Below are 23,778 nucleotides of genomic sequence, written 5' to 3'. Positions count from 1 at the left end.
TTATTGAAAGAGAAAAAAGTAGAACTGAAGAATTTTAAAGCTGCAAAATGTAAAAGGGAAAGTTAAAGGTAGCTATTTTAGGTGATTTGGGAAATTAAGGTGAATTATGTTTGTGTCTGCAAGCTGTAAGGCTTTGCTGCCACCTGTTGGACGACCAGAGTTTTACTTCTTAAAAGTTCTATGGTAAATGGCAAAATACACAAATCAAGAGTCGCCTGAGGGCTGAGAAGAGCGGTATACAAGTGAAGTAAATAAATAAATAAATAAGTGAGGTATTTGGTGAGTTGTAAGGGCGTCCTACAAAATGTTTGGTTTTTAGTGTCTTGCTTCATTTTTCAGTCAGATCATGTCATACTGCATGTTCATGAGCTTTTTTTCACTGCGTCCAAATTTGGACTATCAGAAAGCTTTTCATTTTTATCCCATGATTCATCTTGAGCCTGATAATTCAAATTCTGGTTTGTTTTCCTCCATTTTCAGCTTAAAAGATACTGTGTATCTACTCCCCCCCCCCTTATGTTTCATTCTAGTGTTCTGATCCCATCTTAGATATGGGATGACACTCTCAAGTGCCTCACCCATTAAATCCTCTTTTCTCTCTCTCTCCTAACCTTAGTGCTAAAAGAAGCAGTCATTGTACTGAATGCCTACCTCTAATTTCTGTCTAATAAATGATATATGCTAAAATATCCACATCTTCCTGACTTTCTACTTCTATAACTGTTGATGTTTTATAATATTTTTAAATATGCTGCAGTTTGCTTTGTTTGTTTGTTTTTTTAAAATCAGTTGTCCACTGGGAGAAGAAACATTTTCTCATTGAGTTTGGAGCTCTGCTATATTGAGGCCAAGCTTGCATTTGGGATATCTGACAAGAATCAACTATTTGTGCCTCAACTAGTTCTAAGACAGTAATTCTCAGCCTGTGGGTCCTCAAGTGTTTTGGCCTACAACTCCCAGAAATCTCAGCCAGTTTACCAGCTGTTAGGATTTCTGGGAGTTGAAAGCCAAGATATCTGGGGACCCACAGGTTGATGACTACTGTTTTAAACCAACAGATATTTAGTGGGAATAAAGTTTGTTTTCCAATGTAAATTGAAGATAAGATTGCACTTTTGGAGAGTTTCCTCATACAGAAGGTTAACATTGCGAACGTTTCATATCTAATGTTTCATATCCAAGTTAATCCAAAATAACATTCCAGAATAATGCCATACATCCATAAGGACTAAATGCAATTATGCCATGTTGTTTTTGTAATATTTATGTAAGTTTTCTGAGAGAAGCTTCTAAATAAAAAGACTATCTAATAATCAAATTCTGAAATAATGTTGAAAGTATTGTCTGAAGAATGGAATATAAGTTCTTTAATTGCCAATTATTGCCTTACTATTTAAAATTAATGACCGTGTTTGTATTAATGATTTTGCTTTTCGTTTTAACATTTTTTTTTTCATTTTCTGTGTTGTAGGCAGCTGCAGGAGCAACAACGACAAAAAGAGTTGGAAAGGGAGAGGCTGGAACGTGACAGAATGGAGCGGGAAAGGCTGGAACGGGAAAGACTAGAACGAGAGAGGCTGGAGCGAGAAAGACTAGAAAAAGAAAGACTGGAACGAGATCGGTTAGAACAGGAACAACTGGAACGGCAGGAGAGGGAGCGACAAGAACGAGATCGGCAAGAGCGCCTTGAAAGAGAAAGACAAGACCGGGAAAGACAAGACCGGGAACAATTGGAATGGGAAAGACAGGAAAGAGAACGGCAAGAACAACTAGAAAGAGAACAACTAGAATGGGAAAGGGAAAGAAAACTCTCAAATGCTGGTAAGAATTTCAGTACACTTGAAATACTAGGCTTGAGGTGTAATGGAATTGATAGAAGCAATCAAAGAATGAAATTACTTCCTGGTTGCATTTAATTTAATTCAGAATTTCTCAAACTGTTCCCCTCCCAATGTTTTGGACTTCAGCTCCCACAATTCCTAACAGCTGGTAAACTGGCTGGGATTTCTGGGAGCTAAAGTCCAAAACACCTGGAGGAGCACAGTTTGAGAAACAGTGATTTAATTTTCTTTAAAAATTGAAAAGTGTTGGAATTATGCCCTATAAAGTTACTATATTTCTGATATAGAAAATCAGCGTGACTCAGTAGTTATATTTTTATGTTTGAACATGGAGTCCTGAATATTTTAGTCCATCGCAAGAAGCAGTTACTTAGTATTAATTCAGAGCCAGAGTTTTTTGCTCAAGAACTATCCTATGAAAAGAATAAATTAGGCCTTTTAGTGTGGTCACAAGGTGTTCCTCTGTTAACAAAGTCAATGTGTTCCTGGACATTACTTCTTTCACAGAAAATTTGATACCAGAGGCAGAAAAAAAATTCGAAGGCTAGAGATAACACAAAAGTGAAGAGCAGTTCAACATGTTTCAACAGACCTTTTCTTCAAAACTAACAATAATAGGTCTGTGTGAAATAAAAAACTACATCAGATAATTCTTGCACAAGCAAACAAAAACATTTCAAACCTTGTAGGAGACTGTGGAGAAACTTTTTGAGTCCCTTTGGGGAGAGAGGGTGGGTTATAAATAAAGTTTTATTATTATTCCACGATGAAGAAGCTTCTTCCACCAATTTTTATTTGGGCAGCCAGGCAAGCTGGGGATTGCTAGTGAGGCAAGTTGTGTCTGCTTTCACATTTTATCCCCGGTTTGATCCTCATGCTCAGTAAGGTGTCCTTAAGACAGATGATGTTAATGTGCTTGTTGTAGGAGAACAGTATCCACTTCTTTCCCAGATCAAACTTGAAGGCGTTACTACAGACATGCTGTTACAGCATAATATTGAAAGTCTGTTTCTCCATCCTTCCTTTATTGCTCTCTCATTGCCAATACAAGGAGAATTTTTTTTTTTTAGATTTTTTTATAACCCGGTCTTCTCGACCTCCGGAGAGGGACTCAGGCCGGCTAACAACAGAGGATTCAATACAGTAAAATAAAAACAAATATACATCATCAATATAAAATACATTAAAATACAGTTCATACAAATTAAAAAAATACAAAAAAGTCAGTTCAACAAAGGCTCTTTGTCAGAGCTTTTTTTTGGTTGAGGCATGACTATACACTTTCTTGTCTCTAAAAGTAAAATGCGAAGACTATTCCAATTAAACATGTCCCATAAAGTAAGTGGCGGCCATTGATCTCTGTAGAAAAGAGGGAAATTGAAATCAAAGAGATTTGTGTCTTGTTTCTCAGATATACAGAGGTCTAGCTTAGTGTATCTGCTCTGGAAATGGGTTAATGTAGCCGTTGACCATGGGCAATTACATTTTACCTATATTTAGATATGTATCTCTAGGAAAAATGTACACCACACCCTGGAATCCCAACTTGACAGAGACATGTGAGGGATGGGCTAGGAGGGGGAGGATAATGCAAATGCCATACACTTTTCAATACACATATTTTAAATCTTTTTTCTGTGAATGTTTTTGCCTGGATTCATGAAACATCATGAGATGTAAATAGTACGACAACAAAGGTCTCAAAGGGAGCTAATTGCAAACATTACATACAGCCTTTAAGCGTTATACTCAAGCTCAGTTTGAATGTTTTATGTTTAAAGACTTTATCAGAACCTCTTGCCATCTTTTCATTTAGTCTGAAAATAATATTCAGTAAAGTGAAGTGGTTTACATACTGGGTTCACTATAAGAATATTCTGTCATTCCGTCCATTTTATATAATTCCGGTCATTGCAGATAGCTTATTTTCATGCAAAGATACACTAGACATTTTATGTTGAATCACACAGCATTAAAACCGACTTATATTTATTGTTCCCAAATGAATAGGATGTGTAATGGTCATTTATCTCCAGAATATTTTGTGGCCTGTTCTTTTCATATGCCTACAGACTTCTTTTTCGCTTACTCGATGTCCTTGTCCCTAGTACTATTTCCAATACCAAAATTTAAATTTTCTACTTTTTCTAGCCTCTCTTGAAGTGCTTTGTTTTCAGTTGAAGAGCTTTGTTTCCCACACCTGGCTTCCTGTTCTTGATCTTTTTATGCTTTTATATCCCCTTTTCTCAGCCTTATCCTTCTCTACCCTGTCCTGCAACCCAGCTTGGACTATGTGTGTACGTTTACTTTTCAGAATTTGGAGATGAGGGTGTGGCATTTAAAACTCTTTTCAAATAAATGTTTAGATCAGGTGGATTCAGTTTATGTGTGTTTAGGTGCAACTGTAAGCCAGGGTCTCTGCCAGTTGTACCACCCAACTTGTCACCTAAGATAAAGCTTTGAAATTCATGTTAGAAGATAGTCTCTAGCGTGAGAGATTAATAATGGCAGATTTGCATGAAGAGTCTTAATGAAACCTTTTAGCAGGTTGTATGGCTAGTGTTTTAGATGTGTTACTGTGAAACTCCATAGATCCAGGCTCAAATTGTGTTGTTAGTTCCGTAATTTAATACATTTTAAACAGTGGATTTAATATATTTTACACAGTGGAATTGCTACATGTGTTGAGATGTCCATTTAGAAATTAGAAACTTAAAACATATACAAAACTTCAAAGAATGTAGCCATTTGTATCTAAATTTATTCTAAATACTTGTCATTGTTGTAATAGGTACAGTAAAAGACATTCAAGCCAGTCATTCTTTTGAAAGTCTGAAATATTTCAAATCCTTGTTTTATGTAATCAGAAAGCTGGGATGCCCCTGTCTTGGGACTCTGTTGTCACCAGTTTTGTATTCTTTCAGAGTCACTCGCTTTGAAGAACTGTGCAGAAATGTATAATGTAGTGCTTTGCTTTATTGTTGAGTAGGATTGTGCGAGTGCTTTTCTTTGAGGTGGAATAATTCAGTGATGCGCTTCCCTTTGAGTGAAATTGAGAACTCCAAGATTAATTGCAAGTTCATTATAGCACTAGGATAGCATATAATGATCAGGGTCGGGTTTAAATTTGTAGTTTAGGATTATAAGAACATGCTTAGTCTTATTTGCTGCTTAAATTAGTCTTGTGTTAATATATCAGTTGCCTAAAAGTATTTTGCTGAGTACAAAAGTTAGGGGCATGCCTTATAACCTGGCAGGCAAGCAGGCAAAGTAATAATTATGTTTCTGATTAATTATGAGCCAAAAATTAATAACTGGAAAAGCAGAAACTTGCATATGGTAGTAATTTAGGTAGGTTTCTTAAAATTGCTCATGTTTACTTGTTTGGATAGTGAAGTTGTTTTCAGTAGTCTTTCTTTTTTTTCAAAACTCCCCAGGATCAATACACTTGATTGCAAACTATAGATTTTTCTGATTGTCTTTTGGGAGCTTATTCTGCCGAGGAGTTGTGTTTTTTAAAATACTTCTAGAATGTGCTTGTAAATTCAAGCAGTGGCACAAATAAATGGTGAAATTGGAAGCTTCCCTAGTTTATAAAGTCTCCTAACCGTAAATCACTTGTGCCTAATCCTGTGGAACTAACTATAGTCTACTTTTATAAATTCTGTTTGAATGCTGGTTTTGTTGCTTCATTAGCTCCCTTTTTTCTCTCTCTTTCTCTCTATCCTGCCTCTGCTGCTGCTTTCCACCTTCTGTCCAGCTCCATCTTACGACAACTCCCCGTATAGTACTTCACTTCCTGAATACTCCAGTTGCCAGCCTCCTTCAGCACCACCTCCTTCATATGCTAAAGCAATGTCAGACTCTACTCCAGATTACGCTGTAGTGACTGCTGCACAGCCCGTGTCCTCTCCCCCAACGCCACCCCTAAGGCACTCCGCGTCACGTTTTGCTACGTCTTTGGGCTCTGCCTTCCACCCTGTTCTTCCCCATTACGCTACAGTTCCTCGTCCAGTAAACAAAAATTCTCGACCACCTTCACCTGTGAACCCCCCTGCCTCTTTGCCCCCAAGTACCAAGACTACTACTTGGTCTGCTTCTAGTTTTGCACCTCTTCCCCCATCTCCTCCAGTCATGATTAGCAGTCCTCCAGGCAAAGCCACTGGACCGAAGCCTGTTCTCCCAATCCCTGTTAGTGCTCAGTTATCCCAAATGTCGCCATCCCCTACTGCGCCCAATGGTCTTCCAGAATTGGCAAATTATCCAGCTCCTTCGCCACCTACCTCAGGTCCAACGCCGCCACCGCCGCCACCTTCCTTTCAGCCTCTCTCATTCTCTGGACCTCAAGTTTCCTCTCCGAGCTCCCCTAATGCCTCGGCTCCCTCATCCAAGCCTAGTGTTCTCCCTTCTCCTTCTGCAGCTCCCCCTGCCTCTGTTGAGAACTCTCTAAACTCTGTGCTGGGAGACTCCTCTGCTTCTGAGCCAGTCTTGCAGACAGCCTCTCAGCCGGTTGAACCTCCGTCCCAGCAGGGTAAGGTTTCTGTTATTGATACTAATTAACTAATCAGGAATGCACCCCTAACTAATTTGCATCCAAAACCTGAATTGTCCTCATGCATTAACAGTTTGAAAGCTGCAGAGTGATCTTAATTCCCTCCAGCAAATGTTTGGCAGGATGTTAAGATATTGGAGGTATGGTTTTTGTCAAATACAACAATGTAGAGTTTAATTCTTTTATTTTGTTTGTTTCTTGGAAGGTGAGTTTGGCTGTTGTATGAGATTGCAGGGAGGGGGAGGGAATGCTAACTGAAAGTAAATGTAGTGTTTCTTACTTAAATGAAGCCATCTGACTGTGTCAGGTTTGTATTAGTTCGGTCTTATGAAAATTGGGACACATAACTGATAAACTGTTCGTGGTGCAATTTTTTCCATTATAAATTTTAGTTATGAACATTACATTGTATGTCTGTTCAGAGAATATTTAAACTCAGTACATATCTGTATCCAGATAGATTTAAATTGTAGTCATCCTACCAACTTAAGCAGTTTAGCTGAAACTTCTGGGGAACCAAAGGAGCCCAGTTTTATTACTCAGTATTATTAGAGCTCAAAAGGAGGCAATCCTTACTGACTTGTGATGTTCTACCACTACAGGGACAGATGAAAATCAGCCTACACTTGATAGGCAAAACTATATTTGTGGTTATGGGCAATTCTCATTAATTGGTGGGTGGGTAAGTCTGGGTGTACACATAGACATACAAAAATTGATTTTCATCAAGCTGTGGAGGTGGCAAACATGCTTTTTAAAGACTTCTAACCCACTAATGTATGCATTATTAATACTTCTGACAAAAAAAAACCCCAAGGCATAAGTTGCAACTATGTAGATATTTGATATATCTCATCCTTAATCTTTCCTAAATATGTAAAACTAAAGAACCCAATGAAGATGTATATCTTTTTAAAGCTTAATATTAGACTCTTTGAGTGTTAGGGCCATTGGCTTTTATCCACTGACATTATATTTTTGATTTAAGGAAGAATCTTTTAGTACGCAGTGTAAAAAAAAGTGTGGCATCATATTTTTAAAGAAACTGAAATGAGTGTTGCCTTCAACAATGTGATTCTATCTTACAAATTTTAAAGACTACCTTTTATTCAGGCTGAATTGTTTGTTTATTACTCTTGAATGTGAATGTTAAAAATAGTAAATATTTTATGGATTGTAGAACAGGATAGATGTTGGAATGTGAATTTCATTCTCTTTAAGAGTTTATAAAACTGGCTACCTAGCAGTTTTTACCACTTGTCACAGTTTTTATATTTGGTTTTTTCCTACGTGTGTGTTTTTTTTCTTAATTAGGTGTTGTACAAGGACCACCTGCACCTCCGCCCCCGCCCCCTCTTCCTCCTGGCCCCGTCCAGTCTCCACCAGCAGTCCCTCCTCCCCCTGGGCCACCCCCACCACCTCCTCTCCCGCCATCAGGGCCACCTCCCCCTCCGCCTCCACCCCCACTTCCCAACCAGGTCCCTCCTCCACCTCCTGCTCCTCCCCTCCCTGTCAGTGGTTTCCCCAAGGGGTTGATGTATGAAGATCACCGTCCCATAACAGGACTAGCAGCCGCCCTTGCAGGAGCCAAACTGAGAAAAGTATCACGGGTAAATACAATTTACATTTTTTTAAATGGTACTTAACATAAATTTAAACTCAATTTACTTTTTTATAATGACTAATTGGTGTAGAGATCAGGATTGAACACTAACTAGACAGCATTTAGGTATAACACAGTCATAAGCAAACTTCAGCTCTCAGGGTGTTTTGGACTTCAGTACCCACAATTTCTAACAATTGGTAGGCTGTTAGGAATTGTGAGAGTTGAAGTCCAAAACACCTGGAGGGCCAAAGTTTGCCCATGCCTGGTATAACATGTTCAGGTACAACTCAATATCAGTATGTGGTAAGGCTAATTTACTGTAATATTGAGAATTTTTCTAGACCATGTAGATGAATGTATTGGTTGTCCTTTAGAGATGTAGACTGCTGTATTTGACATTATGATTTGCACGTTATCAATTATAGAATGAAGAGTCTCCTAATCCAAGTGGAGGATCAAGCTCTGCCTCACCTAAAACAGATAGTGGCCGTGGGAATGGCCCACTTCCCCTTGGAGGAAGTGGTTTAATGGAAGAGATGAGTGCACTGTTGGCAAGAAGGTAAGACAGTTGGATTTTTTTGTAGCATTTCTTGTAGATTTGAGTTACTTTTGAAACAATTAAACATGTCTGTATTTTGGTAAGTATCCACCATGGAGGTAAATTGTGAGTGGCTATAGATATCTCAGGCCAACCTAAATGCTCTAAAGGCAAAATGTTGGAATCTAAGCACTGTCGGTCCGAGTTAATACTTGCATGGGACTGGGAAAATCTCTGCTGAGTATTCCTTGCCTAAGGAACCCTCTGGAATTAATGGACTTGCCACAGGTTGATAGGTGACCTGAAGGCAGGCACACATATACTCACACTCTCTCATAGATATCTCAGATCTCTATAATGTAAGCATATTCTTAGCATATATGTTATATTGCATATAAATGATTCCAGTCCACCTTATCTGTCTGAATGTATGTCCCCCTATGAACCATCTTGGAGATTAAGATCGTCTGGGGTGGCCCTGCTCTTGGTCCCACCTCCTTCGCAGGTGCAATTGGTGGGGACAAGAGACAGGGCCTTTTCAATGGTGGCCCCTTGGCTGTGGAACTCCTTCTCCAGTGATATTAGATCAGCCCCTTCCCTCCCAATCTTCAGGAAGAGAGTGAAAACGTGGCTTTGAGATCAAGCCTTTAGAGAATAATATAGATGGATTTGGAATAATGTGCAATCAACTACAGGAATGGCCTGGATTATGATTGCAGGTAGCATGGTTTATAATAGTAATTGTAATGTTTTCATGTATTTTAACCTTGATTATAATTTTAATTTTAATGTTTATTTTAATTGTATATTGTTTTTAAAGGCATAAAATTGTTGCTTATGTTGTAAGCCACCTTGAGTCCCTTTTTGGGGTTAATAAAAGTGGGATATAAATATAGTAAATAAATAAATAAATATTAAAATAAACGAATATATATTGATCGTTAAAAACCTTGAATGTTAGCATCTGAAATAGCATGATGCATTGTTTTCCATTGACATGCCCACCTGATTGATTTTCATTACTGCAAGCATTCAGGAATGTGCTAAGAGGCATGTATTTAGCCATAGTTTTCACACTATTAAGGGATGAGACAGTGTGGTTTTTTCTGAGTTTGGAAAATGATGTTGTAATTCTATATTAGCATGCAGTATTAGCTAAGAAGTAACCAAATATATATTTTGTCCTTCTTTGAAGGAGAAGAATTGCCGAGAAGGGATCGACAGAAGCAGAACAAAAAGAAGAAAAAAGTGTAAGCTAATAAATTAATTTGCCACAATATATGATATGCTCCTATATCCAAATTGTTATTTTTTTAATTTATACTGTACCCAAATGAAAATAATTGCAGTGATTTACATTTACAACTTGAAATGTTAGGTCTTTACCTTTTCCCTTTCTTCTTCTGCTAGAAATGTGGTAACTCATAGGAGCTTAACTGCTTTATTTTGTAAATTTGACTAGAAGTGCAGAATGGTTATATTATTTATCTCACTTTAATAGGAAGAGCCAGAGCCTTCAGTTTCCAAGCCTCCTTCAACAAGCACACCTGGTAAGTTATGCAAATTTTTGAAGCATGACATTCTCTTTTTTGACATTCTTTTTGATCATTATTCTAACATAAAGCAAAATTGTGGTAAATAATTAATAATCTTATATCTACTCTGTATACACATGTATAAGTCCAGAAATTTTAATTAAAAAATCACCCCCAAAAAACTGGGTCAATTTATGAGTGGTTCAGTTTGAGTACTATACCTTAGCCCTTATGAAAGAGGAATCATCCCCTTGTGTTGGCAGGACTGCTGACTGACAGATCAGTGGTTTGAATCGGCGGAAAGCAGGTTGAACTCCCTCTGTCAACTTCAGCTCCCTATGCGGGGACATGAGGGAAGTCTCCCACAAGGATGGTAAAATAGCAAATATCTGGACATCCCCTGGGCAACGTCCTTGCAGACAGCCAGTTCTCTCACACCAGAAGTGACTTGCAGTTTCTCAAGTCGCTCCTGACACTAAAAAAAATTACCTTCTCTGAGTAGAGAGGTGAAAGGTCAGAGTTTAATCTGCCTTGGGAGAACCTAGAAGAAGCATTGAGCTTACCTACTCTTTCTCTGTCATTACTTTACTTTTGAATGTCTGGATGGGAAAATGGCAGGATTGGCTGCCACCCTGAGGTAGCATTGGTGTCTTTACCTCTCCATTGAATGGCCCTTGGCCTATCCATTGGTCCTATCGAAACTTATAATTGTGACCCTAGAAATCTGTCCTCAACTTATACATAAGGTTGACTTACACATCAGTATATATCAGGCATTGGCAAACTTCGGCCCTTCGGCTGAGGGGGAAAAGGAAAGAGCCTGAAGCTATTAGGGATTGTGGGAGTTGAAGTCCAAAATACCCGAAGGTGCAAAGTTTGCCCATGACTGGTCTATATGGCAATCTAGTTGGATGCACCTGATAAAAGTGGATGTCCAAAGTGTTGGCTGTTGAGTATATAATTTATTCTTTCATTATGTTTTCCACTGGTCTTAAGGCATCCGATAGCAGGATCTTAGAAAAAATGTATCTTCCATAAGAATGTCCTAAAAGCATCATTCAGTGAATGTAATTAATCAACATTGAATTATGTTACTTCCTACAGAACTAACAAGAAAGCCCTGGGAAAGAACAAATACAATGAATGGAAGCAAGTCACCCGTTATCTCAAGGTAATATTTGAAAATAACCACAATAAAAGAACTTCACAAAATGTTTTTAGATAATAACATTCAACTTCACAGTTTTATGGATATACACCTGTGGTCCTTAACCTGTGTTCCTTCATAAGTTCTAGACTTCAGCTCTCAGAGGTCCTGACTGTCAGGGGTCTAGAAGTGGAAGTCCAAAAAACCTGGAGAAACAAGTGTTGGGAACTACTGATACAGATCATTCATGTGTTAAATACATTCTTAAGGGATGGAAAAACACTTTTAATGTTTTCCATGTTCTGTCAAAAATTCTAAAAGAAGCTTTGACTCTCTCTACTATCTCCTTTTGCAACATCTAGGTGGGGAATTGCAGTGGCAGCAGAAGCGCTGTGACAAGCAAGCCCCAAAACAGCCGAAGAGAGAGCAGAGGGGGTTGTTGTTTATTTCAAGATTGGTTGGCATAAACTAAGCTGTCAAAGTCTTGGAGTGTATGCCGCATCAAGAAAGGCTGAGAGAAGCACTCGCCCACTCTGCTCTCTCTGCCACAGCAGGGAAGCCCCAAAAGAGCCACCGGAGAAAAAGCAGAGGCGGGCGTTGCTTCCTTGAGACTCTCACAGCGTGGACTATGCTCTCAGACTCTTGGAGATTACTCAGTGCCAAGAGAACCATCCCTTCTGCTCTCAGAAAGTCCCAGAAGGGCTGCCAGTGAACCAGCAGAGGTTTCTCAGACTCTTCTGACAGGGACTAAACTCTTGGACTCTCAGACTTTACTCTGTGCCGAGAGAGCCTGAAAGAAGCACCTGTTCCCACTGCCATGGCAAAGAAACCCCAAAACAGCTGCTGGAGAGACAGCAAAAGATGATATTGCTTTTTTCCGGTTCTCATGGCACAGGCTTACTTTTTGACTCTGCACTGAGAAAACCACCCCTTCTGCTCTCTCCTCTGCTGCGGAGAAGGCAACATTTTTCAAGTAAACATTACAAAGGCACTACAGATTGACCCAGGTTTGGGGGGCTCAGTGTTTTTGTAAGCACTTATAAATTGCAATAACGTTTTTTAAAAAATAAATTAAAATAAGAAGGGTAATTTTAATCCCTTCAAATACCTTTTCTTTTGATTTCAGTCTTAACTAATTAGATATATGTACACCACTTTAAAAACTGCAATATTGAGTCAGAAGAAAAAGAAGAAGCAGTGATGAATATCTAACAGGCAAAAAGCCTGCGAAAACAAGTATTTAGGTTTGATTAAGCTGCCATCAGGAATAGGTCCATATTAGGGTGCTCATGCTTTGTGTTCTGTAGACTTTTTAAAAACCTAGTTTATGTGAAAGCATTCACTATAATGAGTTATAACATTACAACATTAATATTTAAATCCTGAAAAACTTAGGTTTACCCTGAAGAAGAAATGCATAGTTGCATGAAGAAAAGCCCAGATCAGCGTAAACTTCTGTAGGAATCTTTCATTAAAAACTAAATGATTTACATTTTTCTGATTTATTTAGTATACTGAGCTAATTTATTCAATAAGATATTATGTATAACTAAAGTATTAATTCAAGAGTTAAAAATAATTGCACTACAGGAAAGCATTATACATGCATGTATATGCAAAACATAAATCCACACTGCCAATTAGGCCTTGCTGATTTTTCTGATAAACATTCTTCAGTGGTATTACCATTTGTTGTTGTTTATTTGTTCAGTCGCTTCTGACTCTTCATGACCTCATGGACCAGCCCACACCAGAGCTCCCCGTTGGCCGTCACCAACCCCAGCTCCATCAAGGTCAATCTAGCCACTTCAAGGATACCATCCATCCATCTTGCCCTTGGTTGGCCCTTCTTCCTTTTTCCTTCTATTTTCCCCATCATCATTATCTTCTACAAGCTTTCCTGTCTTCTCACTATGTGGCCAAAGCACTTAATCTTTGCCTCAAATATCCTTCCCTCCAGTGAGGAGTCAGGCTTTATTTCCCGGAGTATGGACTGGTTTGATCTTCTTGTGGTCCAAGGCACTCTCAGAATTTTCCTCCAAAACCATAGTTCAGAAGCGTCGCTCTTCCTTCTCTCAGCCTTCCTTATGATCCCACTCTCACATCCATAGCTTACTACAGGGAATACCATTGCTTTAACTATGCGGATCTTCGTTGCCAGTGTGATGTCTCTACTCTTCACTATTTTATCAAGATTGGTCATTGCTCTCCTCCCAAGAAGTAAACGCTTTCTGATTTCCTGGCTGCAGTCTGCGTCTGCAGTAATCTTTGCAACTAGAAATACAAAGTCTGTCATTGCCTCCACGTTATCATACAGATGTCTTTTTGTTCTATAAACTAATATTGATGGACCAGAGCCATTATATGCATGATCACATTCTAGGTTATATGGTTATCATCTGTATTATCTGAATATTCCTGCCAAGAATAATTGTTAATTAAAATTTTAATACATAAGGAAATTAGACAGAAATTTTCTGGTTTGATTATCGTAGAATAGAATAACTTTATTGTCATTGTACGTCGTACAACAAAATTAAATACCACCCCCCAATCACATTTTATATGTATACCTCCAAATAATTTTGAATTATAATTTACAAACATCCTGGGAGCTCAAGCACGAGATTTTGCTAGTCAAGGAGGGGCAACAATGGCAATTGCAGTAGCTGCAATGGATGAGATGCAAGGCAGCCAGGGCAAAAGTGGGGAGCGAGGAAAGAGTGATTGTCCACTTGCTTACTTTTTCTGAGCACCCCAGAAGAAAAGGAACATATTCCATCCCAGGAGAGGGAAAAAGCTCAAAGACATGAGTAAAACAGAAGTAATACATAGCCAGCATTATAACAGATCTTTTTTTTGAAGTTGTGGGCAGGAAAATGACAGTAGCCGATGTGGCTGGTCAGCTGAAGGCACGTTCCCATCTTCACATAATGACCCTCAACTTCTCCACAGATCATACCAAAATCCATACTTTTGGCTTCAGAACTTAAACTCATCTTTTGTATGAGCTGAACATATACACACACATAAACACACACACACACATTTATGGATCAAGCAAGCCTCTAAATATTTTTGACCCTCCAGGTGTTTTGGACTTCAACTCCCACAATTCCTAACAGCCAGCAGGCTGTTAGGAATTGTGGGAGTCAAAGTCCAAAACACCTGAAGGGCCAAAGTTTGCCCATGCCTTTTCTAAACGCAAGAAATATACATGGTTGATGTCTAAAAGAAACAGTGATTGGATTTCCTGCTACTTTGTTGGTTTGTTTTTAACTTGATAGACAATAACTGTTTTACAATGTTGAACCCTTGGTGAAAAAGTGTTTGGCACACTGTTGAACCAACTGTGTCTATTTATTTTTCATAGACCAAAATCTGCTTCAACTGGGCAACCCAGTACCAATGGAGTACAGACTGAAGGGCTAGACTATGACAGATTGAAACAGGTAAATATTGTTTACTGGAATGTAACGCTGTGAACTTAATATTTCTATATACTTTGACAATATCTGGCATGTAACACATTATTTCTATAGTTAATTATCTACCATTGAGGCAGCATCTGATTGAGCATTATATATAGAATTATAATAACAATTTTAATACTTGTAATGGAAGCATATGCTAAAGATAGGGCATCACATGATTAGTGTGTTGAGGTAAAGTCCCTGCTGTTTCTTATTTAAGCATGATATCCATTTAAAAGGAAGGGCAGGGCCTGTCCTATTTACATATACTCTATATTTTACAACAAAATAAGGTAGACTGAGGAAAGCAATTAAAGATGGGATTCTTCCGCCCTTCTCTTTAATGGTATTTCAGGTTACCAGTTCAAAATGTCATACTTTGTATGTTTGATGAATTTCCAATTAAAAAAAAAGGTTGCAGTAAATTATACTCCCTCCATTATGTGGTGTAGTAGTTTGAACTATTCTGGGAAAAACCCCATGATAGGATTGTTTTAGGGTCGCCATAAGTCAGGAACTACTTGAAGGTATACAATCACAACATTAATTAATAAGGGAATTCTAGTTGATGCCAAAGCCAACCTGCAAGAGAAGGATGATAGAGAAGGAGTGATAGTGAAGCATTTAGAATCTGTTGGTTATCTCTTTTTAAGATACTATTTCAGTAAAGTGTCCTGTTGAATGATACATTCAACCCTTCTTGCATATACTGAAAAGGGATACTTTCTTGTTCCTTCCACCATATATTTATATTACCGTTCTGACATAGCTGTAATATTCAAGTTATATGTATCCATTCAAAAGTCCAATCTGTTTCGACAGGCCTTTGATCTTTGATATTGCTGTTTTTAAATTGTTTTTACATTGTGTTAGATTTTAACCTGTTCTTGTAAGCTGCTCCGAGCCCCAGGGGAGTGGCGGCATATAAGTTTGAATAATAAATAAATAAATAAATAAATAAATAAACTGATTGCTACCATGACAAGGTGATAAACGGATTGCTGTATAGCAAGGAATGAGGGTGTTCATGTTCTCCAATTTTGGTGGTGAAGAGATATCAGTATCGCTCTTTGGGGTTACATGCATTGAATAGATTTAAAAAAGCTTTGAGTACCATTGTTTAGATGCTCAAATGCAAAAAGTAAAGTGAAAATGAGATAAATAGATGCAAAAAATCTTACGTAGAAGTAAGGAACAGCATCATATCACCCCAAGTTTGAAAATTATCTAACCTGAAGATATAGTGGGATTACAGCTTTCAACCTTCTCCATCTTTGGTCCTGAGGGTTATTGCTGCTGGGATCTGAAGGGCCATATAATTCACAGCCCACTCTAGACTTTAGTTGCCTTTATTGCTTTCTTCATCACATGTAGATATTGAAGGGGGAGTGAAGATCTGTGTTTGAAGCATCAGTAATCAGTGGTGTTAGGAATGTGAACATTTCTGTCTTGCTATTGTTTTCTTCAGCTCCCATTTGCAGTTGACTCTTGTTCTTGTTTCATATCATGTTGTGAAATACCCCATTTGAAATTCATAAGTACTTTAGTGTACACTTTTGCTAATGTATTCAATGTTTAATGATTTTTTCTTAATGTGTGCATTTTACACATTCCCCCATTTATCAAAGCATATTTGTGTGCATTTTTAAAAGAGGGATCATTTTTAGTTGCAAATGTTATTTACATATTGTTTGAAATGGAAAGGGGAGGGGAAACTGGTTTTCCTGGTTTCATTCTGATAAGAAACTGAAAGATACACTTTTTTTGTTTGGTTTTTGTTAATAGTCTCACAGGTCACTGATAGAATCAAATTCTTTCTTTAAATTTCTTTTTCCATTCCTGAATGATATGCGGATGTTATTGTATTCCCCAACCACAATCTGGTTATGGAATGGTCTGTGGGAAAGCAGCTGAAACCTCTTCCTCAAGTTTCTTCGCTCTGTTACAAATTGCTGCCTAAAAAAGTTCAATTTGTACTTTATTCAGTTTGACTCCTTTTGAATTCCATTGTTTTAACCTGTCTGTTCTGATACCATAGGATATTTTAGATGAAATGAGAAAGGAATTAACAAAACTAAAAGAAGAATTAATTGATGGTAAGTCAATGAACCTATGATATGGCATTGTAAAGTTGACTATAATTAATTCAAACTTGTATGTATGGAATTGCAAAATTGATTTGAAAATGCAGAATTCCTAACCTTGTCCCACCTTTCTGCCCAATCCTCATACCTGACTGTTCTACATCCACAACTAGAAGTAATGGTTTTGAATAAATACATGAACTATTTAGCTTCTATCTAGTTTTAAACTGTACTGTGCATTTGTCATCTGATCTAGTCACTTCCTGTCCCAGCTCCCATGTGTGTACAATGGTAATATAAATAACTGTTAAACTGATGATCTGTACAAACAATCTGCCACTTTTGCAGAGATATTGCCAACACACTTCTATTATTATTATTATTATTAATTCATTTTTATCCCGCTTTTCTCCCATGGGTGGGACTCACAGCAGCGTACAGTGGATTGAAACACATTTACATAAAATACACATTCAGCAGGACATAATAAACAACTTAATACAAATACCCAATTACCGAAATCATAAACAATACATTTTAAAACTTACGACATAGACCATTAAAAATTCCCTAACCTTAGGCCACTGAGATTATTCATAAAACAAGGTTATATCCAAGATCCTCTAAAAGACTCCCATTGTCATTGGGGCATGTCACGTTGCAAGGTCCGATATTGCATTTTATAGGTATATATTACTGGCTGCTAATTTTTAGTTACCTATTATAATTCATCTGGAAAGGCCTGGCTCTAGGAAGGGAGTTCCAGAGCCATGGGGCCACCACTGAGAAGGCCCTCTCTCGTTCCCACCAAGTGCACTTGTGACAGTGGTGGAACTGAGAGAAGGGCCGCTCCTGATTATCTCAGGGCACGAGTGGGCTGGTAGGAGGAGATATAGTCCCTCAAGTAGGCTGGGCCCGAACTGTTTTATTGTCCTGACTTATGCATTTAAGAATTATGTTCTATACCTTTTTGACATCTACTCCTCACACTTTTATGTCCCCCTTTCACTGTCTTCCTTGACCCCATTTCCTGGGGGTTGTGTAATGTTCCTTAGTTTCAGGTCCAAAACAATTTTCCGTAATGGTTGTTTTCACTGTTCATCTTTTTAGTCTGCTGTTAAACAATTCTACATTGAACTTATAGTGTTTGCTCCCAAGATTTCAGAACAAATATTCCATAATCTGGGCACATCAGCTCCACTTTAATCTGTCAATTCTGAGACATGTAATTGTTAATTGTGCAGTATATAGTGTAGTTGTATAATGTTTTACTAGCCAAATTTGTCTTTTGTCTTGTAGCAGTGCATAGTTAACAGCCTTCTCCTTTTCTAAACAGCAATTCGGCAAGAACTGAATAAGTCAAACACAACATAGAAATACTAGGACTAAGCCATTGTGACCACTGGTCTTGGCATAAAGTCAACTACATTTTGTGAGCTGTTAGAAGAAATGGAAAAACACACTAAGAAGAAGAAGAAGAAAGAGCAAGATTCTGAAAACTTTCAGACGTCACTATTTCCCTTTGCTGCTGTTTTCTGACTTTGAACAGGGTGGAAAATAGTCTTAAATTGTGATGACGATTTATGCAGAAAATCCTATACTGTCGGACAAGATCACAGTGCATTGAAATGTTTTCATATCAAAATGAAGCTGCATATTCATGGTTCATTAAGATACAAAAAAAGGGGTAAAATTGGAGAAGGCTTTTCAAAGAGGTTTTCTTAAGGAAGGATTTAGCAAGCTGTACTGTTGAACAAATGTGTATCTCAGGTTAGTCTTCCTATCATATCAGCTATTTCTATTAAAGATCGAACATGACTTCGGTTTACAAAATAGTGCAGATAGGAGAGTGTGCTGAAAAACACAATGCAGACGAATACAAAATAGAGGATGCGTGTTTTGGAATCTCGTGATAGGAAACCTCTCTAGTTAGCCTTCGTGCAGTTCTGTAGGGGGAAAATGCAAATGCTGTCCAGAATATAAAGATATAGATGCCTTCCTAAAATGTTATGCTTTACCAAATCTAAAAGTTCTCCAGAATACCAATCAATGGTCAAATGTAAATTGTTAGATTGTTATAGACTTACCATAGGTTTTTGAGCTTTTACAAATTTATGCATGTAGACATTTTTTTGTAATATAACACAACCACAGAGTTGGCTTTTTAATTTAAAACATTCTTGCATGCCACAAATATTAAGTAGCCCTTTTTTCCCATTAAGGTCTAGTTAATGCCCAGGGGGGGAAAAAACTTGGGAATCAATGTAGGGTTGAGAATAGGGGTGATTTTTTTAATTTAAAACATTTGTATTAATTGCTGCACTATTTTTCCTTTTATTGCATGCATGTGTAATAAGAAGGAAAATGTTGTGACTTATCAGTAATCATGTTAAATAGAACCAGGTACTTAATACTTTTTTGTATCATTTCATTTGTATTACGAAACTAAGTAATGCCTCAATAATGGCATTACCAACTGTTTTTGTTCTTTTCTCAGCTTAAAGTTAAGCATTAAGCATCATGGTAATACTGAGAGGTGATTTTTAAAAGATATATATAAAAATAATACCATACCCTTCCCACACAACAGCTAGCTACACTGTATATTGAGGCAAATCTCATTTAAATTTGGGGAGGGGGAGCTGGAGAGTCGTAATCAGTGCAAAATGCTGTGCTTCCAATCATTTATTGCAGTTGTTCTCAGCCTGTGGGTCCCCAGATGTTTTGACATTCAACTCCCAGAAATCCTAACAGCTGGTAAACGGGCTGGGATTTCTGGGAGTTGTAGGCCAAAACACCTAGAGACCCCCAGGTTAAGAACTACTGCTTTAAAGTAACGAAGGATAACTTGTTCCCTTCCAGATGTGGTTGTACCACATGTTCTATTAATAATAGCCACCACAGCCAGTGGGAATCCAAGATGGGAATTGTTGTCCATTTGCACCTGGAAGGCCACATTCTCCATCCCGGCTTTAAATCCAGGTTGTGTGATTGATTGCCAACAAGCTATGAGATCATGCAATCTTTTGTCTCCGTGCTCCCCGCAGCAACCATTCTCCTCCTTTCCACTTAGACCCCAAGAGTTATTAAGGGTTGCATAATCGCTAGTTCTATTTTACCCAGGATTTGAAAATGGTTACTATCAGTGCAGCCTATAATGATGGTCGCGGCTGGTTTAATTTGATGCGAGATGGGTGGAAATCCGCATATGAGTTTTCTCATGCATTCGGCATGTAGTTAACAATCAAACATTGATGCAGAAAGTCACAAGACAGGAAAAGTCTTAAGAGCAGAGTAGCAACAGTATATTTTTAGGAACACAGAAAGTCACATAGTATCATCTCCTATCCCAACTTCTAAATCTTTATTACATTTTCCCATGCAGAACTTAGGAAAAGATGAGAGAAGGAGAGATCCTTCAATTAAATTTTGTGATTTGACAAAAGAAGTTCAAACAAGCACCCAGTGCATCCTCAGGAGTTAATGCTATAATAGTGCCATATTTATTTCGTGATCTGTTCTCATTTGGAAGTGACTTCTAGTTTGAACGTACCTACTCATTTTCTTAGATCATCCAGATCCATCCAATTTAGTTCACAAGAAAGTTTTAATTAGCACGTCCTGCCAAGCATTAGACAGCAAAGCAAATTAACCATTGTTATTACTGCTCAGAGGCTTGAATGAGGCCATCATTTCCCCTTACTTTCTACAAGACATAAGTATGGCAAGTAAAACATAACCCCAAATCAGTGGTAACTTCTAAAAAAAGTTCTCTTTGCATACATTAGTTGAAGGCATTTAAATCTCAAGGCAAATAATGTTGATCCCATTGACAGGAGGCATTTCCATCTTTTGAAAGTAATTTCTGTTTAGACGGTAATTAAACGTAAACACTTGCTCTTTCCAGAATCATGTTTGCTTTTGTTTCTAAAGACAATTTTGAGATTGTCTAGGAGAATGTTACAAGCGTAAGTGGTCCAAAGGTAAGGAAATTAAGTTACTGATTGTGAATGAAACTGGTTAATGCACTAAACGTTTTGTGCCTTGGTCTAAAGTTAACATGATTTCTGTGTAAAAGGAAAAAAAAGAAGCAGAGGTCTTTGTACTCTTTCTACATGCATAGTTACATAATCCTGAATTGGACCGCTCTGAAAGATCTAGTTTTAGTTCAGTTGTAAATTCCAGCTGTTACTACTAACAGCTATGCCATTGCCAGATTATTCCTGTAATTAAAATTAGCTGCAGTCTATTAGGTTATTTTAATTACTGTTCTTTAAAAATGTTACGATGGTTCCTGTGCTTTTGTACAGCGGATGCCTTAAGCTGAATATGGTTTAGGGGATCACTTTTAATTCCAGGAAGGTATTGCTTTCCTCAACACTGTGATCTGATCTGTGATAAATCTGTCCTATCCATACACAAGTGGCTAACAAGTCAATTGCATACAAACTGAATGTACAAATCTTAGTGCTGGTGCTGAAATCTCTTCAGAGTTGTCATGAAACATTGTTCAAAAAGTTTGAGAGCATCAAGTGTCAATCAAAACTGAAGATGAAACACTAATGAATGTTGAATTTTCATGCATTTAGTTTTACCTCCTTTTGAGTTTTCCAGTTAATTCTCTGCTATTTTTACCATATTGTGTCATTTTAAAATTTCTTAAATGCTAACTTTGTTTTGTTTGAGCAGATGAAATAAAATTGCAATATATACATGTTGCTGTTATTATTTTTGTGAACTTTGATGTCATGTTGGGGGAAAACAGATTGCTTTCAGTGTAAGGCATTTCTGTTGCCCTGTGAAGTTCTCAGCATTCTGTAAGTGCTACTTCCACAAAGAATGTACCAAAATTTGTTTAGATTCAACATAAGGGTTGAATCCAAGAAGCTGGCTATTACATTTCCACCTTGAAGTTGCTTTTGAGTTTTGATTTCTCTCCGTCCAGCTCCCCTGTACCTTACAATGTATATACAGGCAGTTCCCAAGTTCTGTAGGTTTGTTCTTAAGTTGAATTTGTATGTAAGTCAGAACAAGTACATTTTTAAAATGTAACTCCAGCTGTAACTCTTCTCTATGCTTTGGATAGCATAGGGAAGCGTTAACACTCCTGTGGTGTTTGTTTTGCTCTCTCTGCCCCTGTTCAGAAGCTTTCACATCACTTTCTGTCCCTGTGATAATTGGATTTTGAAAAATGTGGCTTGTTGTAGAAACAAGGATTTGTGAGAAAGCTTCAGTGGAGACACTTTTTCCCTACAATAACTCTTTCAGGACGGAAGTTCCCTTCCTGGTGGTAGATTTCCCTGACTTCATGTTGTCTCACCCCTGTTTGTAACTAAGAGTCATTTGTAAATCATGTGTATGTAACTTGGGGACTGCCTGTACAAATTACACAGAAGCCACCTACAATCATAGTTTACTCAAACGTTTATGCTATTGAGTTTCATATCTTTTCACCAAGTTCCCTGTTTTTAATCTATGAGCTCAAAATGTCTTCACCTTGCTTGTTTTAACAAGCTTCACTACTACCCAAATAGCCTTGGAAACATGCTTCTAATGCAGTTGTATCTCACTTTCTTGATAATGACAATTATGTTATTTGAGAATATAGCTCCTTAATCATAAAAAACTCAAATATTTAATTTAGAAGCAAAAGGTCAGACATTAATTAGTTCAAACAGAATTACAGATTCCATTAATGGAATTGAACTGTATTTACCTTTGTGTCTAGAGGGGATGAAGTAATCTTGATATAATAACATCAAGAAAAGAGTAATTTCTAGGCTTCTGTGAAAAATACAGGCAAAACTATAAAGTTGTTGACTTTTGACTTGACTTTAAAAGAGGCATGATTGACAGTTATTAAACACTGAACAATGACACATAAACTTGTTCCCCCTTTCATTGGATTTCAAAAACAGCTGTTGATATTTTGTGTACTCAAGGAAAGAAATAATTATGAGTAGCTTCTGAGTTTAATTTATTTAAGTAGTTACCAACCAGCTCTTAAAATGTGCCAAACTCCTCCCAATGAGAGGGCTCTTTGACACTTATAAAGGAACAGGGAAGATAAAATGGCGTATGCCAGTGGTTCCCAACCTTTGTTCCTCCAGATGTTTTGGACTTCAATTGCCAGAAATCTCAGCCAGCTTACCAGCTGAAGTTCAAAACACATGGAGGACCAAAGGTTGGGAACCATTGGCTTATACCTCAGAGCACTGCAGACCATTAGAATAGACCATTATATCTGATTTCTTTTGGTGAGTTGGTGGTGATAGTGCAGGGTTACCTTCATAGTTCATTCATTCACCGGGAATTCCTGCAGTTTTGTTTTCTTGCCATCTACCCTCCCATACTAACCCCCTTATCCTGCTCCCAACAAAACTGCATTTTCTTGGTTGGTGTCATTGTCTTGCTGTTGCTGTTGCCACAGGGTTCTCTCTTGGTTGTGTCATTTGGGGATATGATGCAGATGGTAGTGTAAACACAATAGGCCGATCCATACAGGTGTGCAAATATTATACTTTGCACAAACACCACCAGTTTTGATTTTTTTTAACAGACAACAGTTGCATACCGAATAGCATTTTAAATGGTTACCTGTAGGCTCTTAGCATAAAGCATTTCCATAGGCGATCAGATTGTTTTGAGCAATTAATGAACAAAGTTAATACCATTGTATCCAAATATTTTGATGCTCTTTCATCGCTAAAAGAAGGCGCAAACCTCCCTTGATATAATCGGCAATGTTCTCAAAAGGTTTATGGTGTTCTTTGTAAGAAAAGTGGAATTTCCATAAAGAAATTCTGCATTAAACATTGGAAAAGTTTAAAATAGCCAAGAGCACTACTCAAGAAAAGACTTGAGTTGGGCCACTTGATAGGAAGATTCCTGGGATTGGGGACAAGTAGCGCACTATCTGATAGTAAGTGATGGGAGCTGCAGTGGCGCAATGATTTAAACCCTTGGGCCAGCAGGACTGCTGACCTGAAGGTTGGTGGTTCA

The 23,778-nt window shown here is 37.8% G+C and overlaps 1 protein-coding gene across 3 annotated transcripts in view; it reads left to right on the top strand.

Annotated features, from left to right (window-relative positions):
- The window catches only part of ENAH (ENAH actin regulator), a 92,950-nt gene extending 71,462 nt beyond the window's left edge, over positions 1-21,488 (top strand). The window contains exons 5-14 of one of the 3 annotated variants that reach the window (XM_060754186.2): positions 1,472-1,821; positions 5,602-6,372; positions 7,708-8,003; positions 8,425-8,558; positions 9,733-9,787; positions 10,039-10,087; positions 11,177-11,243; positions 14,593-14,671; positions 16,731-16,788; positions 18,113-21,488. In XM_060754186.2, the coding sequence (XP_060610169.2) occupies positions 1,472-1,821; positions 5,602-6,372; positions 7,708-8,003; positions 8,425-8,558; positions 9,733-9,787; positions 10,039-10,087; positions 11,177-11,243; positions 14,593-14,671; positions 16,731-16,788; positions 18,113-18,150 (1,897 nt within the window). In that variant the 3' untranslated portion in view covers positions 18,151-21,488. The remainder of the gene's footprint in view (positions 1-1,471; positions 1,822-5,601; positions 6,373-7,707; positions 8,004-8,424; positions 8,559-9,732; positions 9,788-10,038; positions 10,088-11,176; positions 11,244-14,592; positions 14,672-16,730; positions 16,789-18,112) is intronic. The other 2 variants (XM_060754187.2, XM_060754188.2) reach the window with 2 other exon arrangements.
- Positions 21,489-23,778: the final 2,290 nt, after the last annotated feature.

This window comes from Anolis sagrei, chromosome 1, assembly GCF_037176765.1.
Source record: "Anolis sagrei isolate rAnoSag1 chromosome 1, rAnoSag1.mat, whole genome shotgun sequence".
NCBI lineage: Eukaryota > Metazoa > Chordata > Lepidosauria > Squamata > Dactyloidae > Anolis > Anolis sagrei.
This window is presented reverse-complemented; position numbering and strand designations above follow the sequence as displayed.